The sequence below is a fragment of the Syngnathus acus genome, chromosome 9, assembly GCF_901709675.1.
Source record: "Syngnathus acus chromosome 9, fSynAcu1.2, whole genome shotgun sequence".
NCBI classification, from domain to species: Eukaryota; Metazoa; Chordata; class Actinopteri; order Syngnathiformes; family Syngnathidae; genus Syngnathus; species Syngnathus acus.
This window is the reverse complement of record NC_051094.1, coordinates 17,221,626-17,246,943: the sequence shown is the minus strand read 5'-3', so window position 1 is coordinate 17,246,943 and position 25,318 is coordinate 17,221,626. Positions and strand designations below refer to the sequence as shown.

The window sequence follows — 25,318 nt, the reverse complement described above, 5'->3', positions numbered from 1 at the left end:
AAAGGGCAAAGATTGATCACGGGATGACGAAGATGACGAAGGACCCCACGTACTACCGGCATCATTAGCGGCTTTGTTTCTAAGTGACACAACGGACGAAGAGTTTGAAGGATTTAAGGATTTGGAGTGACACAGAAGGTTTGAAAAACTATTATGGCTTTTACGCACGCCCGGTCCTATTCTGTGGAGCTCTCTTTCACCTCCGTGGATGGAAGTCTGGGGCCGGCGCTCGGCCGGGTGGCTGTCCGGGGACGGTGGATGGGGCTCGGTCATGGCTTTTACGCACGCCCGGTCCTATTCTATGGAGCTCTCTTCCACTTCCGTGGCTGGAAGTCCACGCCGCCACACGCCTGGAAGTTTTTGTTAAATAAAGAGCCGTTTACCAAACCCACGTCTTTCCTTGAACTTTGTTAACGCTACAATATAGTTACGTATATAGATCTGTGGAATAACGACGAGGCTGACGTCAGGGCACACACGCGGCGTTGTTGACAAAGGACGAGGAATTTGATCGATGGATTTAATGATTTAGAGTGCACAGATGGTTTGATAATACTATTGCTTATCTAATAGTTATTTGATATTAATAAGTGAGATTAATAAAGTTCCTCTTATTTCTTATATCTAATTTATACGTATATCGTTATATGGGCCTGTGGAATATTTTGAAGTGCAAGCGCCGTCAGCTGCGCGCACCCATTGTTGACAAAGGACGATCGATGGATTTAATGATTTGGAGTGACACAGATGGTTTGATAACATTATTGCTTATATAATAGTTATTTGATATATAATTTATATATCGTTATATGGGCCTGTGGAATATTTTGAAGTGCAAGCACCGTCAGCGGCGCGCACGCATTGTTGACAAAGGATGATCGATGGATTTAATGAATTGGAGTGACACAGATGGTTTTATTAACGTGTTATTTATGTAATCGTTTTTTGAATAACTCTGAATTTTACGTCGGGGCTGTTCTCAGCTCTTCGTTTGTGTTTATGTCACGTTAGCATACCTATCGTTTAGCCTGTTGTTGCTCGTTCATGACTGTTCTTGGTGTTGGATTTTGTCGAATAAATTGCCCCCCAAAATGCGACTTATACTCCGGAGCGACTTATATATGTTTTTTTTTCACTTTTTTGGCCATTTTATGGCTGATGCGACTTGTACTCCGGAGCGACTTATAGTCCGAAAATTACGGTAGTCACTGTAGAGCAGTGGTTCTCAAATGGGGGTATGCGTACCCCTGGGGGTACGTGAGATTTTACAAAAATATATTAAAAAAAAAAAAAAAAAAAACAGTAAGCCTGATTGTCTTGAGAATTAGTTATAAAAAGTTTGATGAAATACAAATGTATGTTTTATATTCAGTATTCAATTTTAATCCTTAATAAACGGACTCTCCACAAACCAATAGCAGTCACCTGCGGTTGCCTTGATGACGCACTGTAACATGGAGATGTGGCTAAAGCGTAGCAGCGATGCTGCTGTTGAAAACACGGAGAAACAAGTAAAAATGAAGGCAAAACCAGAGCCGACGAAGTACCGACAGTACATGGAAGACTATTGTTTGATGGGATTTACGTCCACAAGTTGTAACCCACCCAAAGCGCTGTGTTTTTTTGCGGGGAGAAATTAGCCAACGCTAGCATGAAGCCGGCACATCTCCAGCGGCATCTCACCACAAAACACGGATGCCATATTGGTAAGCCACCGGAGTTCTTCAGGAGGAAACTTTCTGACTTCAAGTCATCCCAAGACACAATGCGAAAAGCCTCCACTACATCAGCCAAAGCCCTGAAGGCTTCTTATGTGGTTTCTTTGCTCATAGCTAAAGCCAAAACCGTTCACCATGGCTCCATGTTTCTCACTAAAATGTAGTCTGAGTGCAAAAGACTCATTCATGCTTCAACACTGTTCAATGCGTGTTCAATGCTTGTCAAATCAAAATCAAATGTTCAATGCAACAATTCAATTTTAAGAGGAAAAAAAAGGTTTTTTATCCCAAAAGAGGTAAAGTTGATTATTTTTTATGAGCAAAACTTTATTTATTATTAAGTTACCAATTTATTTTGTAAACAAGATATTATTTATTTATAATTAAGTTAATTTATTTTTGTGAACACATTTTTAGTTATGTATATTTTTATTTCCTTGCAAGAGATTATTACAAGAAAGATTGATATAAATTAGCAGTGTTCTGCATACAGTATTTGAGTTTTGAAAGGGTTTATGCCTTCTTGGTGGTCACTGTTTACTGCAGGGGTGCCCAATACGTCGATCGCGATCGACCGGTCGATCGCCAAGCCACTATTGGTCGATCACGTGATATTAAAATGTTTTTATTTTTTTTCGCACTTGACGCGTGTACAAACAACGGCGCTAACAACACAACACAAACACGCTAGCTCGCGAGTTCCCTCCAATTGCCAGAACCCTGTTTTTTCTCTTAAACTTAAGAAAGGGTATAAAAATGAGTGGGGCAGCTGGCCATAGTAAGAAGTATCACTTTCATAGGGAATGGGAGTAGGACTTTTTTTTCACGATGACATATATATAATTATTTATTTTTTTAGTGGGTAGATCTTTGTGACTTGGTTATTTCAAAAGTAGCTCGCGAGCTGAAAAAGTTTGGGCACCCCTGGTTTACTGTTTATCATTTTTGTTTCTATATGCAATGTTTGAAACATAAATGTGTCTGTCAGGTACATTGCTACAAGCTGTTTAACTTTAATAAATCAAACACTGATGGGACAATCCTGTACCTCTTTCTTTTCTACCAGAAATGTGTTGCGCTGGTCAGGGGGTACTTGGCTGAAAAAATATTGCAAAGGGGGTACATCACTGAAAAAAGTTTGAGAACCACTGCTGTAGAGCTTGGATAGCAAAGTAAATTTATTGTTACTTCAAAGTAACTCAAAATACAACAATGAATGTGTAAAATGCTGGCAACAAAAGTGAGTACACCCCAACTGAAAATGTCAAAAGTGGACCCAAATGTCAATATTTTGTGTGGCCACCATTATTTTCCAGCACTGCTGTAATCCTTTTAGGCATGGAGTTAACCAGAGCTTCACAGGTCGCCGCTGGAATCCTCTTCCATGATGACATCACAGAGTGGTGGATGTCGGAGACCTTGCGCTCCTCCACCTTCCGTTTGAGGGGTCCCCACAGATGTTCAATAGGGTTTAGGTCTGGGGACATGCTTGGCCAGTCCATCACCTTCACCCTGAGCTTCTTTAGGAAGGCAGTGGTCGTCTTGGAGGTGTGTTTGGGGTTGTTATCTTGTTGGAATACTGCTCCGCAGCCCAGTTTACGGAGGGAGCAGATCATGCTCTGCTTCAGTATTCCACAGTACATGTTGGCATTCATTGTTCCCTCAATGAACTGTAGCTCCCCAGTGCCAGCAGCACTCATACAGCCCCAGACCATGGCGCTCCCACCACCATGCTTGACTGTAGGCAAGACACACTTGCCTTTGTACTCTTCTCCTGGTTGCCGCCACACACACACTAGACACCATCTGAACCAAATAAGTTTATCTTGGTCTCATCAGACCACAGGACATGGTTCCAGTAACCCATATCCTTAGTCTGCTTGTCTTCAGCAAACCTTTTGCGAGCTTCCTTGTGAATCTTTTTTAGAAAAGGCTTTTTCCTGGGATGACGGCCATGCAGACCAATTGAATGCAGTGTGCAGCGTATGGTCTGAGCACTGACAGACTGACTCCCCACCCCTTCAACCTCTACAGCAATGCTGGCAGCACTCATACGCCTGTTTTCCAAAGCCAACCTCTGAATATGACGCTGAGCGTGCGCACTCAACTTCTTTGGTCGACCATGGCGAGGCCTGTTTTGAATGGAACTTGTCCTCTTAAACAGCTGTATGGTCTTAGCCACCGTGCTACAGCTCATTTTCAGGGTGTTGGCAATCTTCTTAAAGCCTAGGCCATCTTTATGTAGAGCAATAATTCTTTTTTTTTTTTAGATCCTCAGAGAGTTCTTAGCCATGAGGTGCCATGTTGAACTTCCTGTGACCAGTATGAGAGTGAAAATACCTAATTTAATACACCTGCTCCCCAATCACACTTGACACCTCGTTACACTAACTAGTCGCATTACACAGGGAGGAAAAATGCCTAATTGGTCCCAATTTTGACTTAATTTTGAGATTTTCAGTTTGTTTCCGGCATTTTACACATTCATTGTTGTATTTTGAGGTACTTTGAAGTAACAATAAATTTACTTTGCTATCCAAGCTCTACAGTGACTACTTAACATTGTATCAAAGTGTAATTTCTTCAGTGTTGTCCCATGACAAGATATAATTAAAACATTGCAGAAATGAGAGGGGTGTACTCACTTTTGGGAGATACTGTAGGCAGGTGCAAGTCTTATTTTTTTCATTTATTTATGAGGTGTAGCAGTGAACACTAGCGCTAATTAGTCGCCCTAGGAATTTGCAATTTCACAATCGCAGTATTTACCGAGGAATTCAAAGCTCTCAGTAGAAATCAAAGCAGTCCGGAAATCCTGGTGAGATGCTGAAAATTACAGCAAGTGTAGTTTTCATCCCGGCAGCCACAAACTGCAAGGCGCGATGTTCAATTTGGATTTTACGTGTTAAATCTGTTCTTTTCATGTTCTTGTTCACGTTCCAAAAACAAATATGACATCTGTTAACTGAATACGTCCGTGATGTGACACGCATGCGCATCAATCACGATGTCGAGTGACATGCACTAAAAAAAACAATGACATGTGGCAGTGGATAAGTAAATATGATCCAACAAGGGCTCATTTGTTTCTTCATCTAATATCGAAAGGGGAGTAATGCAGCAAGTGGTAGAATTATGTTGGGAAAATAAGGTGATGGCTTTCTTTCTCTTCAGTTCATGGAAACGTCTTGTGAAGATCATGTCACGTAAAGCCATAGACGTCTAGCCATCTAATTATGTTGCATCATTGCTGCGCATAATAAACAAACTGTGGTTGAATCACATTAATTATCATATACCGTGTTTTTCCATGCAAAATGCGCCCCCGTGCATAATACGCACCCTAAAAATGGCATGTCGATGCTGGAAAAAAGACTATACCCATGTATAATACGCACCCAAATTTTGACTCTTACTTAAGTCCGTAAACGTAAAATTATTTCAGAAAAAAGATCATCTTTGGGAACAACCGGATGTTATTCTGCCGGTCAGTATCACTGCGCATGCGCTAGCAAACTCGATAGCGAAGAAATGTTTCGGATTTGTGTAGGGTACATTGTGACAGCAAACGAGCAGGTGATCGAGCAAGCGTCTGATACGAGAGCATTGTGTTCGTATGGAGCGTGTTCGAAGTGAACAGCAGAGACGAAAGGAACAAGGCAAAGTGTTGTGAAATAAAATATTACCTGTAATACGCATTTAGGTTTAGAACTGAACTCTCGCTCTTTAGTATATAGCTGACGTGTCTTGCGCATCCGTTCTGCGCATACTGTCATGGCGGCCTCCGTATGATATCCGGTCTGCGATGGAAATTAAAAAACAAACAATATTTGACAATAACACACCATCAAGGATTGCACCATCGCATCAAACGATGTGTCGTCAATTATGAATTTTACTCACTAAGTGTGTTGGGCAGGATGGCTGAATGCGATGCGCGATTGACAACAAACAAGAAGAAAGGTGTGATTTCAAGTTTTATTTCGAGGGAGATTTTCTTCAAAAATTGTTGTACCCATGCATAATGCGCACCCCAGATTTTAGGACGATAAATTACCGTTTTTTTCCGTGTATAATGCGCCCCCATGTATAATACGCACCCTAAAAATGGCATGTTGATGCTGGAAAAAAGCCTGTACCCATGTATAATACGCACCCTTTTTTTTTTTTTTTTTTTTTTTTTTTTTTTAAGTCCCAATGATCGTCACACACGCAGGGAGGCAATGGGTCCCATTTTTATAGTCTTTGGTATGGTCTTAACTAGGCTGGATGTATTTTTTTTTGTTGCCGTTGATTTCTCCGACTGCCCGTAAAGGCACCACCGCGATCAGATGAAAAGAGAGGAAAGTGACGTGCGGACATGTGAAAAAGGCGGCTCTGTATGGGCGAGACGTTGAAGAGGAATAAAAACACCCTTGGAAACCAAAACTTGCCCCTCGTCGTGACTCGGAGCTGCAACAAATGTTTCGGATTTGTGTAGGGTACATTGTGACAGCAAACGAGCAGGTGATCGAGCAAGCGTCTGATACGAGAGCATTGCGTTCGTATGGAGCGTGTTTGAAGTGAACAGCAGAGACGAAAGGAACAAGGCAAAGTGTTGTGAAATAAAATATTACCTGTAATACGCATTTTGTTATTTGCTGATTGTATTAAACTATCACATTCATTGTCAGTCAAGAAGAGAAGAGGACTATTATCCCTTCTTTGACGAAATGACCAGAGCACAGTACAAACACACTATTGTCGGTCAGTCCTGTTGTTGGTTTTGTTGTACCATGATTTTCTTAAAAAAAAAAAAAAAAAAAAAATTAAAAAAAAAAAAAATTTAAAAAATTTGTACCCATGTATAATGCGCACCCCAGATTTTAGGACAATAAATTAGTTAAATTTTGCGCATTATACACGGAAAAAAACGGTAGTTAAATTTTGCGCATTATGCATGGGAAAACACGGTACTCTATGCAGTGTACGGACAATAGTTATCCAGGACAAGTCGTTAGTTTACACTTTAAATCTTTTCTGTAATATCACATACTCTATGAAGTGTGCTGACAATAGTTATCCAGGTCACGTCATTAGTTTACACTTTAAATGTTTCCTTTAATATCACCTGTTCTGCCTCTAATACAGCAGAACCTCAAGTTTACACGCTTTCTACGTGACTTTCTGTCTAATGGGATTTGAATAATTTCGTTGCTACTTTCAGCAATCCTTGGGCAGTAGGCAGTGTACACCCTGAACTGCTTGCCAGCCATTTGAAGGGCCCACATAGATAAACAACCATTTACACCCACAATCACAACTATGGACAATTTGGAGTGGTCAATCGGCCTGTAACATGCATGTTTTTTGGAATGTGGGAGGAAACCGGAGCACCTGGGTAAAACCCACGCAGGCATGGGGAGAACATGCAAACTCCACACAGGAAAGCTGGAGACAGAATTGAGCCCTGCACCTCTGAATTGCCGTACTTCTAGGCCGCTGTAAAGAAATCAATAATTATCAAAATTGACAAACATTTTTCGCATATATCGCTCAGCTCTACTAAGCACAATATTTTTAAAAAGGCATTATATTTGCGAGTTTGATTTTTTTCTCAGCTGCATTGTATTACATTCAAAGTCAAAGTCAGCTTTATTGTCAATCCTTCATATGTCAAGACACACAAAGAAACCGAAATTCCGTTTCCTCTATCCCACGGTGACGAGACATACAAGTAGACGACACAAAATAAAAAGATGAATAAATAATAAACCAACAACCCAATAAACCCAATAAATAAGAGGAGCAAAACTGAGCCAGTGCGCATACAGCAGACAGTAAGCATAGCGCAAAGAACAGGACGCTACGCAGGAAGGGGGAGCGAGTTCAGGATCCTAACGGCCTGGAGTACGAAGCTGTTGGAGAGTCTGGTGGTGCGGGAGCGCAGGCTCCTGTACCGCCTCCCAGAGGGCAGAAGATCAAACAAAGAGTGAGCGGGGTGACTCACATCACTCACAATCTTGGTCGCCTTGCGGGTGAGATGGGAGGTGTAAATGTCCTTCAAGGAGGGGAGAGAAGCACCAATAGTCTTACCAACCGTTTTCACTATGCGCTGCAGGGCCTTCAAGTCGTAGTCAGTGCAGCTGCCACCCCAAACAGCAATACAGCTGGAGAGGACGCTCTCAATGGTGCCGCGGTAAAATGTAGTCATGACGGCCGGAGGAGCGCCCGCTCGCCTGAGTTTCCGAAGGAAGTACAGGCGGCGCTGGGCCTTCTTCGCCAGTGATGCGGTGTTGGTGGACCAGGAGAGATCCTCATTGATGTGCACCCCCAGGAACCTGGTGCTGCTCACTCTCTCCACCACAGCACCGTCATATTAAAATAAAATGTAATACATGATCTACATTCAGGCCTTTTTGAAGGTCCTTATTTTTCAATCATTAAATTGAAAATAAATACAATTCAATATAGATTGATATTGACCAATATGAAATACTGTATTTTCCGGACTATGAGTCACTTCGGAGTACAAGTCGCACCAGCCATAAAATGCATAATAAAGAAGAAAAAAGCATATATAAGTCGCATTTTTGGGGGGACTATATTTGACAAAATCCAACACCAAGAACAGAGACGAATAGGCAACCACAGGCTAAACGATACAGTATGCTAACGTTACATAAACAAACGAGGCACTGAGAACGTGCCTGACATAATATATTAACAGTTGTTCAAATAACTTTAACATAAATAAAACGTTTATCAAACCATCCGTGTCACTCCAAATCATTAAATCCATCGAAATCTTCGTCCTCTGTGTAAACGACGCCACTGCTGACTCCGGAAGTACATGTGGTGCAGAGGTCAGACTCATCGTCAATTGCGGTTCCAATTATTTCACAGGCCTATATAACTGTATATAAACTAGATATAAAATAACTATAACATAAACAATTTTATTGAACCATCGGTGTCACTCCAAATCATTAAATCCACTGAATTCTTCATCCTCACTCGTTGTCACTTAAAAATTCCGGAACTACAACCTGTGCTGACGTCAGACTCATCGTCAGTTGCGGTTCCAGTTATTCCACAGGTTATATAACTATATATAAACTAGATATAACTATAACATAAATAACAATTTTATCGAACCATCCGTGTCACTCCAAATCATTAAATCCATCGAAATCTTCGTCTTCTGTGTCACTTTAAAAAATGACGCTGTTGACTCCAGAAGTACCGTATTGGCCCGAATATAAGACGACCCTGATTATAAGACAACCCCCTCTTTTTCAAGACTCAAGTTTGAAAAAAGACTTTTTGAACACCAAATAAAATTTTTATACAGAAAATAATTACGGTACATCTGAAACAAATGATTATAACAATATATTCGAGAGAAAAAGCACGTTATTTTGCCTCATTCAAATCATGTAAAAACTGTCTATCACATCTTAATATCTGAAAATTTAACAAAGTAAACTAAAGTGCAATCACATTTGTAAATGAATGGCTTCTGTTTTTTTTATTTTCTGTTATCTCTTTTCTTATTTTCTTCTCTTTCTTACCGCTATTTTTTATTTTTATTCTTCGTGACGGGATCGCTTTGGCCTGGGGAGTTAAGTTTAGTATTCGCTTTAAAGATAACTGGCGTATAATGTCTAGACCCCGAATGTAAGACGACCCCCGCTTTTTCAGTCAATGCAAAAAACACAGTCTTATATTCGGGCCAATACGGCGTTGACGTCGGACTCATAGTCAGTTGCGGTTCCTATTATTCCACAGACCTATATAACTATATATAAGCTATATATCAAATGACTAAAACATAAATAACACTTATAAACAATGCCGCTGTTAACTCCAGAAGTACAATGGAGCCTCGGTTTTCGAACGTCCCGGTTCTCGAACAAATCGGTGTTCGAATAAAAAATTCGAGATTTTTTTGCTTCGGATCTTAGACGAAATTCGGTTGTCGAACCTCGCGAGATGAGCCGAGAGGACCCGCATGCCAACTGACTCCATTCGTTATTACGTTCTCGTTACTCTGAGGATTGCATCAACTCTAATCATGCCTCCAAAGGAAGCAAGTGGGAGCAGTAAAGCCATCCTAAAACACAAAGACGCTCCTAAAGCAATGCGACACTGAGCGCCCGGCGCGCTGCGGTTGCGCGATCGGGCCAAATTAAGCTCCCTGCGCACTGAGGTCCACTTAAATTTTGGAAAATACATTATGACTTTAAAAATATTTTCTAAATTGTGTGTGTCTGTCTCTCTCTGTCTGCGGGGGGGGGGGGGCGGGGGGGGGGATGTGGCTCTTTGCGGGGGGGGGGGGGGGGGGGGATGTGGCTCTTTGGGATGACACAGTCAAAAATGTGGCTCTTCGCCTCTGACTGGTTGGCCACCCCTGAACTATACTATAGTAAGTAAGTAACGTGTTAATGATCAAGTAATTATGTGTTAATAATAAGTCGCTCCTGATTATAACTCGCACGCCCGGCCAAACTGTGAAAAAAACCTGCAACTTATAGTCCGGAAAATACGGTACTTCTCGGTTTTGTGGCCATGGTTTTTGGTTCAGTTCGATACACATTGACACTTAAAAAAATTATTATTAGTACTATTATTGTTCTAATATTGTTATTTAAATTATTATTGGTCTGCAACCAACCTTTGTATTTATCAGTTGCCATTCATAACAGAAAAAAGATGTGGTTCCATCTGGACACATCAGCTTTGTGTTCAACTGTACTAACCTAAACTTCACATTAATTATAAACTGAGACAAGATAACCATGATATTTTTCTTACACAAAATATGTGCTTTTGTTACACAGGTTTGAACACACTCATCTTATAATTACTGTACTCTTCTTACATCCCTTACTGTTCCTTTTTTTGTGCTTGTGCCTGTCTGATTTAAGTGCTCCCTGAGCCTGCAGATATTATTGTATCGTAAATTGTTGGCCATTATTCATATCTCCAAGAACTCTATTTATTTATTTATTTATTTATTTATTTATTTTAAATGGGTAACTCACATAGTAGCCACACATTTGAACTTTTCAGCTTCCCACATGCATGACAGCTGCTTTGGATTCATCTGCTCTTTTGAGAAATGTTGGGCATAACATGGTTCAATGTGTGTGAGTGAGAAGCAGCCACAGTGTCTTTTTTTAGTTGATTATTCAAGATTCAAGAGTTTTTTATTCGCCATGTTTGAGCGTGCCAAACAAGGAATTTGACTTCGGTAAATCACACCCTCTGTTCAACATTCAGGTGACTAACAACACTCAGGAGATGTGAAAAATGGCAAATATTCTCAAACATCCCCTGATCTTAAACTCCCAAAAGGGCAAGGAAAAACTCAAAACTCCAGCTAGGGGAAATGAGAAACCTTGAGAAGAGACCACAGATGGGAAGGTCCCTTATCCAGGATGACCAGGCTGCAATGGATGCAGAGAGGACACATAGTACAAACAGTGTAGACAAATTCAAAAAAGGTGTGGAGAACAGGATGTTATTGCACAGTAATGACTCTAAGACTCTAAGAGTGGTGTGAGTTCATCAGAGCAACAGCCTGGGGGAAGAAGCTGTCTCTGTGTCTGCTGGTTTTGGCGTACCGAGCTCTATAACGCCGTCCGGAGGGGAGTAGTTCAAACATATATATATATATATATATACACAATATACACACACACATTATATAATATATTATAAAATGGATGTACGTATGTATAGACGGATGGATGTATGGACAGATGAATGGATTTCAGCCTCAGTGGCTGCCAGTTTTATAGTCAAACAAACGTGTTTTCATCCAAAAACTCGACTCATTCCACTCCAGTTGTTTTAGTTTGGGTTTGTTGTCCACTTTTCATCCCAGGAATTGCATGAACTAACAGATCTTTAAATATTCCTTCGTGTTTTCATCCTGATAATATTGTACGTTGTTATATTTTATCGTTACTAGACATAGCTATATACCCGATAGTTTTTTTCTTTTCTGTTTTAACAGATTGGAAGAATGCGATATGTCTCTGTCCGGGACTTCAAAGGGAAAGTTCTGATTGACATCAGAGAGTACTGGACGAATCCAGATGGTGATATGAAGCCTGGGAAGAAAGGTAAAACAATGACAAAATTGTCTTGTCTGTACAGTAAATGGTCAGTGTGTAAAAGCAGAATTGTGCACACCCTCTTATGGTCATGTGACTTCAAACTCCTGGTGCATGGGAGTCCGCACATACAGGCCACTATTTAAAGCAGTGGTCCCCGACATTTTTCATACAAGTCCATACCCTTCGCGGACCGGCAACTATTTAGCAACGGGGGTGGGGGGGGCAATAATTGTACAGCAATAAATGTGAATCCAGTGGTTTTTTTTTTTATGTTTCACCAATATTGAATAACCTTTTAGCATTAGCAATGCAGTTCGCCCCAAAGTACGACACTCTCAATAGATGCTTTGATCGATTCGTGACCAATCATCAGCCGATATTCATGAAAATATGCGCCATCGGTATTTCTGACCAAAGACATCCACAGCCACTCATCGCAGCTTAAAGCTTAAACACTTGTGGTGGATGTCTTATGTCTTTCAAAAACAAAAAGGGTCTGTGGTACTTCTTAACCATGTTTGCGCTCACTTCCACAACCTTCCTTTGGTAGACCTGAAATCTTCTGGTTGATGTAATATTCCTTTTGTCTTCTGGCTGATATAAAACCACAAACCAAGTACAACAATCCATCCGCACTCTCCAATGTTTTTGTTAGTGTGTGCAGTGCGTGCCAGCTACGGTCGCTGTAACAATGTGACTAGCGAATTTAGTTTTTTTATGTTGAGTTGAGTAGAGGAGGGTAGATAGCGTCAGTAAAAACGAGGCTTTTGACGGTTTTTGACAAGGTTTATTTGCATGGAGGTGGTCAATCTCTCCGTCAATTACCTCATTTAAATACACACAAATACCACTGCAGCACCTAGACTCATTCTGCTAGGCATCGTAGTTCATGACACATTTCACCGTCTGTGCGTGGTTTGTGAATTAAATGCAATCTGTTCGCTACATTTCTCCTGGCTAGCGCGACACAAAAGCAACACAATTCTCAAGTATAATTTGTCATATTCAATGGCTGATAAATGAGTTTCCTGCCAGAATAAAATGTTGGCTTTCTCCTTTTTTTGCTCTCAGTTTACTTCTCTTGATCAGGTTATTTAGGCCATTTATGTTTACAGAGAGTATAATATTGATAATGCATATGACTTACGTTTGAAACATTGTACCATTAACATTCCGGACCAAAACTAAACAAAAAAGAATATTAAACAAAAACAGAAAGGTAGCAAAAACCTGAACAGAATTTCCAACAGGGACGCTAACATGCTACCTCTAATGGTGAGGTGGGTTGCCACAAAGTAGGGGCCCTTAATGGAAAAAAAAAATTGGCTCAAAGGCTGATCCACGGGTATCAGAATTTTCATATCGCCAGGGTCATTGTAATCCAAAAATCAGAGGTTCCAATTAGGTGTCTTGATGACCTCCAGCTGAGGGTTTGCTCTCTTTTCTACACCACTCACTCAACTTGTCCCGGACCTGCAGTTGGAACCGCTGTTTTACTCCCCACAAAGTGTCTCGGTTGTCTCCCAAGGTAGAAGCTGACCCAGCGTCTCCTCCAAGATGGTCTAATTTTTTTAGATGCTAATGATTTTGCCCACCTCGAACCCTCGTCTCTGTAGGTCCGCTGAGGCTTGCGTTGCGCTGTTATACTTGACTGGTGCCGTTTCAAAAAAGACCCGCATCCTTGTTAGAGGGGTTTGGAGACTATACTATACTTACGAGACTATATTCCTTCCTCTTGTTCTCTACTTCCATGGCATAATCATGATATAAACACACCGTTTTATTTTCAACCTGGAGCTCCTTCTTCCATGCCACGGAGGATCTTCTCGTTAACCGAGAACCGACCATGGGGTGCAAGGGGTTGTTCCGGGTGGGGGCTTTGAACGAGTCAATGCACACTGGCTGCGGTGCGCCAGTAGAATGTCACCGCAGTTAGCGAGCCTTCCCCAACCCTTCTATTTTTATCAGGCGCCGTATGTGTATTTTCATGAAGCGGAAGAAATTACACGGCTCAGACAGGAAATTGGGCATCTGTGGATCCTATATACCGTAATTTTCGGACTATAAGTCGCACCGGAGTATAAGTCGCACCAGCCATAAAATGCCCAAAAAAGTGAAAAAAAACATATATATGTATATAAGTCGCTCCTGAGTATAAGTCGCCCCCCCACCCAAACTATGAAAAAAAACGCGACTTATAGTCCGAAAATTACGGTATTTCAAATTAAAACTGTTCTGCGAACTCTTTTTTTTTAATTCATGAAAACATGACATATTTACAACTTACAGACTTTCCATATCAGCTAACGACCTAGCTTAAGTATTAACCCCCGCGATCTCGTGGCCGGAGACGTTCCGGAGACGCAACGCAGCCATTCGCAGCCAGTATGAATTGCAGTCGCGCGTCATCCGCGGAAAAAAAACACACGCAGCCATTCCACAGCCGGTGTAAATTCAATCAATCAATCAATCAATCAATCAATAACATTTTATTTATATGGTCCTTTACAATCACCGAGTTCCCAAAGTGCTTTACAACAGGATAAAAACAACAATAGAGAAAAAACCATAATACGATTCAAAAGTGCTAAAAAGAGAGTGGTACAGGGTATTAAAAGCCTTCTACAAGTGCAATTAAAGGAATTGAATAAAATTTGTATAAAATTCAGATAATTTAAAAAAAAAAAGTAGATGGAGTGAGTATATACCGTATTTTTCGGACTTTCGCATTAGCCATAAAATGCACAATAAAGTGAAAAAAAACCATATAAATCGCTCCGGAGTATAAGTCGCATTTTGGGGGAAATTTATTCGACAAAATCCAACACCAAGAACAGACATGAACGAGCAACAACAGGCTAAACGATAGGTATGCTAAAGTGACATGAACACAAACGAAGAGCCGAGAACGGGCCTGACGTAACATTCAAAGTTATTCAAATAACTATTACATAAATAACACGTTTATCAAACCATCTGTATCGCTCCAATTCATTAAATCCATCGATCGTCCTTTATGTAAACGATGCCGCGTATGCGCCGCGCCGCTGACATCGGACTCGTCATGAGTTGCAGTTCTAAATATTCCCCAGACCCATATAACGATATATGAAGTATATATCAAATAACTATCATATAAACAACAATATTATCCAACCATCTGTCACTCCAAATCATTCAATCCATCGATCAAATTCCTCGTCCTTCGTCAACAACGCCGCGCGTGCGCCGCTGACGTCAGCCTCGTCGTTATTCCACAGATCTAGTATATAACTATATTGTAGCGTTAACAAAGTACCAGGAAAGACGTGGGTTTGGTAAACGGCTCTTTATTTAACAAAACAAGAGTTCAACGAGCCAACAACTACTGAACTGTAACGATAAAAACATATACAAGTTGCTACACGAAATAAAATACCGTTTTTTCCATGTATAATACGCACCCTAAAAATGGCATGTCGATGCTGGAAAAAAGCATGTACCCATGTATAATACGCACCCAAATTTTGACTCCTACTTAAGTCCGTAAACGTAAAATTATTTCAGAAAAAAATCATCTTTGGGAACAATCAGATGTTATTCTGCCGGTCAGTATCACTGCGCATGCGCTAGCAAACTCGATAGCGAAGAAATGTTTCGGATTTGTGTCGGGTACATTGTGACAGCAAACGAGCAGGTGATCGAGCAAGCGTCTGATACGAGAGCATTGTGTTCGTATCAGGGCTGTGGACTCGGTTCGGACTCGGGGACTCGGACTCGGTCGGACTCGGTCATTTTTGCCGGACTCGGACTCGGTGCTGATTTTGATCAAGTCCACCGAGTCCGACAATAAAAAAAAGAGGCAAGACGCAGCCAGAGAGTGTCAGGTTACAGTCAGCGCGGTAGGAGTTGGAAGAAGCAGTAAAAACTCCACCAAACTCGTCGTAATGACCCGTGATATATGTTATATCCTTACTATTTTCCAGGTTCTTAGATAGCAAGAATAGGTCGGACAACGACGTGAATGATAACTGCTTTATTCCTTACTCAGAGTGCGTTCACAGGGCGTACCAGAACAACACAGAATGCCCATCCCACTTCCGGGGGTTTTCTACTACGGAATTTGAGTTAGCCCAAAATACACAACATCTCTTCCCCTCTTACAATGAACGTGCTATATGCATGAACAACATAGTCTTATGCACCTATAACTTGACATCTTCAAGAGCTATCAATAACTACCATTAAACAATTACCATATATGGTCCAGACAATTATGACAATAATATTCCCATGAAACCTTAACTTTGGGTGAGGGTGGACTACCTCGAATTATACCGAATTATAGCGAAAAACCGATGTCGTACGGCGTCAACACTGTTGTTTTCAATAAAAACATGAACTCACGTTTGCGTCAGTCAATTTTAATTTTTATAAAGGATTATTCTCATTTGATGTCTTTAAATTCATCCGCGTTCTGCCATTGAAGCGGGGTGCATTCAAAGACCAGTCGTACAGACGGAAACGTTTTGTGATCAAATCTTTCATAACGAGAATGATTTGAGTGAATTGATTTGAATGAATAATTGAGAAGAAATTTCAGTTCTGAAGGCTCCTTTTGTCCCAAGCAAAGTGACAGATGGTGGGGAGGGGGGATAAAAATTGTAAAATCAATTCACTCAAATCATTCTCGTTATGAAAGATTTGATCACAAAACGTGTGTGGCTTTTTCTTAAATGAACACGTTTGACATTGCTATCGTGTCAGCTTTTAATTATATTGCGCTGTCATGTTAAAGCAAATTAATAAATGCAACAATATTAATTTGCTTTGAAAATACCTGAGTAATAAAATAAAATGGATGGATGGATGAATGATGATCACAATTAAGTATAAAGTCTCCTTTGTAATATATACTCCTTGTAGCCTGTACCCAAAAAGAGGAGTTTCTTTGCATCGAGGTTTATGCAAAGAGCTCACGTAATTATATTGTTGCGTTTTGGTGAAGTGAATGAGTGTTCCGTCTGTACGACTGGTCTTTGAATGCACCCCGCTTCAATGGCAGAACGCGGATGAATTTAAAGACATCAAATGAGAATAATCCTTTATAAAAATTAAAATTGACTGACGCAAACGTGAGTTCTTCATGTTTTTATTGAAAACAACATAGTGCTGACGCCGTATGACATGGGTTTTTCGCTTTCCAAATAAGGGGTCGTCACTAATTATTTGTGTTTAGATAAATGTCTGAGCTATAATGGTGTAATTAATGATTACAACTTGAAAGTATCTGTTTATTGTATTCGTTTATATGTTTAATAAAGACAAAGCCATCACAAAACTGTTGTAATTATTTAGATTTTGATCTAAATTAGCCTTGAATAAAGACTAAGCAGTCACGTGAATTAACAGAAAAAATGGACAGCCGGACTCGGACTCATGGTCAAGAGGCCGGACTCGGACTCGGTGCAAAAATCCGACCGAGTCCACAGCCCTAGTTCGTATGGAGCGTGTTTGAAGTGAACAGCAGAGAAGAAAGGAACAAGGCAAAGTGTTGTGAAATAAAATATTACCTGTAATACGCATTTAGGTAGAGAAATGAACTCTCGCTCTTTATATAGCTGACGTGTCTTGCGCATCCGTTCTGCGCATCTGCAATGGCGGCCTCCGTATGATATCCGGTTTGCGATGGAGATTAAAAAACAAACAATATTTGACAATAACACACCATCAAGGATTGCACCATCGCATCAAACGATGTGTCGTCAATTATGAATTTTACTGACTAAGTGTGTTGGGCAGGATGGCTGAATGCGATGCGCGATTGACAACAAACAAGAAGAAAGGTGATTTCAAGTTTTATTTCGAGGGAGATTTTCTTAAAAAAAAAAAAAATTTGTACCCATGTATAATGCGCACCCCAGATTTTAGGACAATAAATTAGTTAAATTTTGCGCATTATACATGGTAAAAAACTGTATATCAAATAACTATAACATAAATAGTTCACCGCCACACGGCCTCAAGCACCGGCGTGGACTTCCAGGTGTGTGGCGGCGTGGACTTCCATCCACAGAGCCCCATCCACCATCCCCGGAAAGCCACCCGGCCGAGCGCCGGCCCCCGACTTCCATCCACAGAGGTGAAAGAGAGCTCCGTAGAGTAGGACCGGGCGTTTGTAAAAGCCATAATAGTTTTTCAAACCTTCTGTGTCACTCCAAATCATTAAATCCTTCAAACTCTTCGTCCTCCGTGTCACTTACAAACAAAGCCGCTAATGATGCCGGTAGTACGTGGGGCCCTTCGTCATCTTCGTCATCCCGTGATCGAATCTTTGTCCTTTATGTAAACAACCGCTGCGCCGCTGACGTCACTTGCAGTTCAAAATTACAGTAATCCCTTGCTACATCCCGGTTTGTTTATTGTGGTTTCACTCTTCTTTTTTTTTCTTTTTTAATTTTGAAAATTTGTGAAAGAATTCACATATAAGTCGCTCCTCAGGATAAGTCGCCCCCCCACCCAAACTATGAAAAAAAACGTGACTTATAGTCCAAAAAATACAGTAGTGGCGTCACTCAAAGTTCGAGCGTCAGTCTAAACAAGTGGGTCTTGAGCTTCGTTTTAAAAAGCCAGAGATCTCAGGGGGAAATTTGTTTACAGTTCAGGAGCAGCAATGGCGAAAAAACGATCACCCCACTGTTTGGATCTCGACCTTGGGACCGACAAAAGAAACTGACCTACAAAAGAAGCACAAGGTTCTGCCTTAATTGCGAGAAAAGAGTTAACATGTTCAAAATAAGAAGGGGCCAAACCATTTATGGCGTTGTTGTTGAGGCGGCCCATGGGACATTTGGCCGTAACGTGGCGGTAATTCCCGAACCTGCTGGTTGACATCGGCGGAAGTGATGCAGTCAAGCTGAAGAGTCCTATTGGGTCTTTTTGGCCTGTGGAACTCTGGAGACAGCTGACAGATACTCTCCGGGCAAGCAGAACGCAGCTTCAGCAATTGCTGAAGCAAAAACACGAGTGTGGGAGGACTCGGCAAAACCATGGACAACAACTTTCAGATGGCTTTAAGGAAGTTCTGGTTTACAATCTGGCATCTCAGCAGTGCACCGTGAGCATTGTGGACTTGACCTCATCTCGGTACGTTCTCTGGGGTAGAAGTCGCCAAGGTGGTTTACAAACCTCCTTGGTGGCAAAGGCCCGGGAGGTGGATGAGATTCATCTAGAGTTTCTAAAGGCTGTAGATGTGGGGATTTCCTGGTTGACACACCTCTACAATATCACTTACACATCAGGGACAGTGCCTTTGAACTTGCAGGCCACGGTAGTTGTCCCTCCTTTTAAGAAAGGGTGTGTTCCAACTACAGAGGAATCACACTCCTCACCCTACCTGGTAAGGTCTATTCAGAGGTGCTGGAGAGGAGGGTCCGTCAGGTTGTTGAATCTCAGATTCAGAAGTAGCAATATGGTCTTTGTCCTGGCCGTGCAACAATAGAACAGCTCTACACCCTTGGCAGGGTCCTCAAGGGTGCATGAGAGTTTGCCTAACCAGTGTACATGTGTTTTGTGGACTTAAAGAAGACGTTTGACTGTGTCCCTCGCGGAGTTCTAGAGGGGGCGCTTTGTATGAGTATGGGGTACAAAACCCCTTGATAAGTCAAAGTCAAAGTCAGCTTTATTGTCAATCCCTTCATATGTCAAGACACACAAAGAAACCGAAATTCCGTTTCCTCTATCCCACGGTGACGAGACATACAAGTAGACGACACAAAATAAAAACAAGGAGGCACAAACAATAAATAATAAATAAAAAATAATAAATAAATAAAATGAGCGATGAATAAATAATAAACCAATAACCCAATAAATAAGAGGAGCAAAACTGAGCCAGTGTGCATACAGCAGACAGTAAGCATAGCGCAAAGAACAGGACGCTACGCAGAAAGGGGGAGCGAGTTCAGGATCCTAACAGCCTGGAGTACGAAGCTGTTGGAGAGTCTGGTGGTGCGGGAGCGCAGGCTCCTGTACCGCCTCCCAGAGGGCAGAAGATCAAACAAAGAGTGAGCGGGGTGACTCACATCACTCACAATCTTGGTCGCCTTGCGGGTGAGATGGGAGGTGTAAATGTCCTTCAAGGAGGGGAGAGAAGCACCAATAGTCTTACCAGCCGTTTTCACTATGCGCTGCAGGCCTTCAAGTCGTAGTCAGTGCAGCTGCCACCCCAAACAGCAATACAGCTGGAGAGGACGCTCTCAATGGTGCCGCGGTAAAATGTAGTCATGACGGCCGGAGGAGCGCCCGCTCACCTGAGTTTCCGAAGGAAGTACAGGCGGCGCTGGGCCTGTTAAGGGTAGTTGGGTTAGGGTTAGTTACAGTATAATTCAGTTTGGCCAGCATTTCTGGTAATATATCAGATTCATTTCTGGTGAGGATTGTACCCTGCCAAGGCTGCCCTCTCTCTGATTAGGTTAATGACCATTATGGACATAATTTCTAGGTGTAGCCAAGGTGTTGAGGGGGTCCGGTTTGGTGGCCTCAGTGTTAAATGTCCACTTTTTGCAGATGACTTACTTCAAGCTTCTTCAAGCCATGATCTTCAACTCTCACTGGAGCGGTTCGCAGCTGAGTGTGAAGCGGTTCGGATTAAAACCATCACCTCCAAATCTAAGACCATAGTCCTGAGTTGGAAAAGGGTGGAATGCCCTCTCTGGTTTGGGAATGAGATCTTGAAGGAGTTCAAGTCTTGTTCACAAGTGAGGGCAGGATTCAACGTGAGATCTTCAGACGCATCAGTGCAGCGTCTGCTGTGATGCGGTCTCTGTACTGGTCCGTTGCGGTGAAGAGAGAGCTGAGCTGAAAGGCGAAGCTCTCGATTTACCGGTCAATCTAGTTTCACCTCACCCTCACAAAGCCCCAGGACGAGCTAGACAAAATGGCTTGGGAAAGAGAAGTCTGGGCTTCCTTGCTTAAGTTGCTTCCCTGGCGACGCGACTGCAGAAGATCATGAATGAATGTTAAAAAAGAAAATCTAACCTTAAATCCAAGTTTTTATTCGGCAGGGGGGAAAAATGCTGCATTATTACATCAAATATTACATCAAATCATGTGTGCCACAATCAACACTTCTGATGGTAATCATTTATGCAACCTAGTTTTTTTAACAAAACAGCACGCGTGTATGCGTGCGTGTGTGCGTGCGAGCGACCGAGCGAGTGTGTGACAGAGTGAGATATGTGGAAACATGTTTATTTTTTTTATTAAATCTTCCTGAAATCACATATCTCTTTACCTTTTGTTGTTGTTTTAAATTTCACAGGCATTGCCCTGAATCCAGAGCAGTGGAACCAACTGAAGGACCAGATTTCAGAAATTGATGATGCTATTAAGAGTATATAAACAATCCTTGGAACCTTTGGAAAGTTTATTGATTCATTTTGTAAAAAGCCTGTGATTCTTTTGTAACTGACTTGGATGAAATAGTTCATCAGTTTATTGTTTGTTCTATGGCATTGTTTTTTTTTCTCTCCCCATGATAAGCTTATTTAGCGGTGTACCTCTTGAGGTTTTGTATAGATGAGGGTAAATGGGGGTTACTCATCATAATGCGGCACATTACTTTTCATAGCAAAATTAAGACGGTTAATTGCTTCCCTATTAAAATTTTTACAGTTGTATAAATTCGTGTTCATAGTTTGACTATCGCATTAATCAAAACTTGTTTTTAAATGCTCTTTAAATTAGGGATGATAGTTGATACTGTGTTTACTGGCTATTAATAAATTGGATTATTGAAAAAAATGTGACTCAAGATTCAAGATTCAAGATTCAAGAGTTTTTTATTCGCCATGTTTGAGCGTGCCAAACAAGGAATTTGACTTCGGTAAAACACACCCTCTGTTCAACATATAGGTGACTAACAACACTCAGGACATGTGAATAATGGCAAAACAGTGTAGACAAATTCAAAAGGTGTGAAGAGCAGGATGTTATTGCACAGTAATGCCTCTGAGACTCTGAGTGGTGTGAGTTCATCAGAGCAACAGCCCGGGGGAAGAAGCTGTCTCGGTGTCTGCTGGTTTTGGCGTACCGAGCTCTATAACGCCGCCCGGAGGGGAGTAGTTCAAACAGACTGCAACCTGGGTGAGAAGGGTCTGTAGAGATGTTCCTTGCACGTTTCCTGGTCCTGGACAGGTACAAGTCTTGGATAGATGGGAGGTTGATTCCAATGATCTTTTCTGCAGTCCTGATTGTCCGTTGCAGTCTGTGCTTGTCTTGTTTGGAGGCTGATCCAAACCAGACAGTGATGGAGGTGCAGAGGACAGACTGGATGATGGCAGTGTAGAAAGTCTTCAGAAGCTCTCGCGGCAGGTTGAACTTCTTGAGCTGTCTCAGGAAGTACAGCCTCTGCTGGGCCTTCTTCCGGACAGAGTCTATGTGGCCGGTCCATTTCAGGTCCCGAGAGATTGTGGTTCCCAGGAACTTGAAGGTGTCTGTGGAGAGAATAGTATTACTGCGGATAGTGAGGGGTAAAAGTGGTGAAGAGTCTCGCCTGAAATCCACTGTCATCTCCACGGTCTTGAGCGGGTTCAGCTCCAGATGGTTTTGGTTGCACCAGTGGACCAGCCGCTCCACCTCCTGTCTGTACGCAGTCTCATCACCGTCCTGGATCAGTCCGATGAGAGTGGTGTCGTCTGCATACTTCAGGAGCTTCACAGGAGAGTCATCTGAGGAGAAATCATTGGTGTAGAGAGAGAAGAGCAGTGGGGAGAGGACGCACCCCTGAGGGGCTCCAGTATTGGTGGTCCGGGTGTCAGATGTGATGCCCCCCAGCCTCACACGCTGTCTCCTGTTGGTCAGGAAGCTGGTGATCCACTGACAGGTGGGGGCAGGCACCGCAAGCTGGATGAGCTTCTGTTGGAGGATGTCAGGAGCGATGGTGTTGAACGCCGAGCTGAAGTCCACGAACAGGATCCTGGCGTACGTTCCTGGGGTGTCCAGGTGGTGCAGGATGTAGTGCAGTCCCATGTTGACCGCATCATCCACTGACCTGTTTGCCCGGTAGGCAAACTGGAGGGGGTCAAGCAGGGGGCCCGTGACCTCCTTCAGGTGGTTCAGCACTAACCTCTCGAAAGATTTCATGACCACAGATGTCAGTGCGACGGGTCTATAGTCATTCAAACCTGTGATGGCGGGCTTCTTGGCCACTGGAACGATGGTGGAGCTCTTGAAGCACGAGGGCACCTCACACAGCTCCAGAGAACGGTTGAAGATCCGTGCAAAGGTGGGCGCCAGCTGTTCAGCGCAGACTTTCAAGCAGGAAGGTGACACGCCGTCTGGGCCCGGTGCTTTCCTGGTCTTTTGTCTCCGGAACATCTGGCGCACTTCCTCCTCGCGGACCTGGAGTGCGGGTGCGGCCTCTGCAAGAGAGAGAGTGGGTGACAACGATGATAGAGGTGTGGACAGAGCAGTTGTGGGGAGAGGCGAGTATGTAGATTGTGCTGCAGGAAGTCCCGTTGTGTGGGAGGACCGATCAAACCTGCAGTAGAACTTATTCAGCTGGTTAGCAAGCCTTGGGCTCTCCACAGGACGGGGGGTTCGTTTCTTGTAGCCCGTGATGCTCTGCAGACCTTTCCACACTGTTGAGGGATCAGGATTGGCAGAGAGGTGTCTCTTCAGGTTCTCCCCGTAACACCTCTTGGCTTTCCTGACCTCTCGGTTCAGTGTGTTTCTGGTCTGCCTGAACAGGTCGCGGTCGCCGCTCCTGTAGGCCTCCTCCTTGACTTTGCGCAGCCTCCTGAGGTTCGGTGTAAACCAAGGTTTGTCGTTGTTGTACGTGCAGAAGGTCTTAGTCTGCACACACAGATCCTCACAAAAACTGATGTATGATGTGACAGTGTCAGTGAGTTCATGCAAGTCTGAAGTTGCAGCTTCGAAAGCTCCCCAATCGGTGCAGTCAAAGCAGGCTTGGAGGTCCTGCCTTGACTCCACTGTCCACTTCCTCACAGTCCTCACCACAGGCTTAGAAGTTTTTAGTTTCTGCCTGTAGGCCGGGATCAGATGAACTAGACAGTGGTCCGAGAGTCCTAAAGCTGCACGAGCCGCAGAGTGGTATGCATCCTTGATCACGGTGTAGCAGTGGTCCAGAGTCTGTGCCCCTCTGGTGGGACACGTTACGTGCTGTCTGTATCTGGGGAGTTCGTGTGCGAGGTTCGCCCTGTTAAGATCACCCAGAACAATGATTAGTGAGTTTGGTAGAAGTTTCTCCATGTCTGTTACCTGGTCAGCCAGCATCTGCGTGGCTTCACTCGCACGTGCGTGTGGTGGGATGTAAACAGCCGCCATGACGATCGAGGAGAACTCCCGTGGTGAATAGAACGGCCGGCAGTTTATGAAAAGTGTTTCTAGGAGAGGGCTGCAAAACTCTTTCAACACCGTGACATCAGTACACCAACGTTCATTAATGTAGAAACAGAGACCACCTCCCTTTGATTTTCCGGAGAGCTCCGCGCTGCGATCTGCTCGCGTTAGCCTGAAGCCCGCTAGCTCAACGGCGTGGTGGGGCGTTCGTTCGCTGAGCCACGTTTCCACAAAGCACAGCGCGGCGGATCTGCTGAAGTCCATGTTCCTTGAAGTGAGGAGCAGCAGTTCGTCCATCTTGTTCGCCAGGGAGCGGACATTCGCCAGATGAATTGACGGTAGGGCAGAACGGAACCCTCTCTGCCTCAGCCTTACGAGTGCTCCCGCTCGTTTTCCGCGCCGCCGTCGTCGTGCTAGCTTGTACAGCACCGCCGCTCCGGCTAGAATCTCCGACAAACAGTCTGAATCGAAGAGAACAGGAGAGAAAATACCAGAAGAAGACTGTCCGATGTTTAACAGCGCTTCTCTAGTAAAAGTGATCCGGGATGGACAGCAGAGGACACAGAAAACACACAAAATAAGACAAATAAACAGAGAGCGACTCACCGTGGCTGCCATCCGCGGCGCCATCATGACGTCATATCTCTCGTGAGGATAAGTGGTACAGATGATGAATAAATTAATGAGTGAATGAATGACTGTTACTGACTCAACCTATTAGAGAGGCACAATAATGGCAAACTATGCAATATGGATTTCAAGCAGTGCAATATTTGTAAGGCAAATGATTATGATTATGCGGTATGAGTAGGAGAATTGAGTATCTGGGTTGTAGTCCTAACAAATTTGCCAAAACTCCTGCCTGTCCCCAAATAAATATTTCTTTGCTATTGTGGGGGTGAGCATTGTCATCTTGGAAGGAAAAGTTTCATTTGGACCCAGACTGTGGAGATGTGTGATTGCCACTGCATGAAGAATCTCATTTCAACATCTCCACATTGGGATTGCCTCTGATGGAGCCAAGCCTCATTTCGAGTGAAATGCCGACCCACGCCATGAACCCTGCCTTCCAGTAAAATACGTGTTTGTCAACTCAACATATTGTTCTTATTGCCAGTTAATATCAATTTTTTTTTAAAGTTAGACTTGAAG

The 25,318-nt window shown here is 42.8% G+C and overlaps 1 protein-coding gene across 1 annotated transcript in view; it reads left to right on the top strand.

Moving 5' to 3' along the window:
• Nucleotides 1–25,056, top strand: part of sub1b (SUB1 regulator of transcription b) — a 32,895-nt gene extending 7,839 nt beyond the window's left edge. Inside the window, exons 4-6 of the mRNA XM_037259573.1 lie at nucleotides 11,722–11,830; nucleotides 21,126–21,612; nucleotides 24,812–25,056. Of these exons, the coding sequence (XP_037115468.1) occupies nucleotides 11,722–11,830; nucleotides 21,126–21,205 (189 nt within the window). The 3' untranslated portion in view covers nucleotides 21,206–21,612; nucleotides 24,812–25,056. The remainder of the gene's footprint in view (nucleotides 1–11,721; nucleotides 11,831–21,125; nucleotides 21,613–24,811) is intronic.
• Nucleotides 25,057–25,318: the final 262 nt, after the last annotated feature.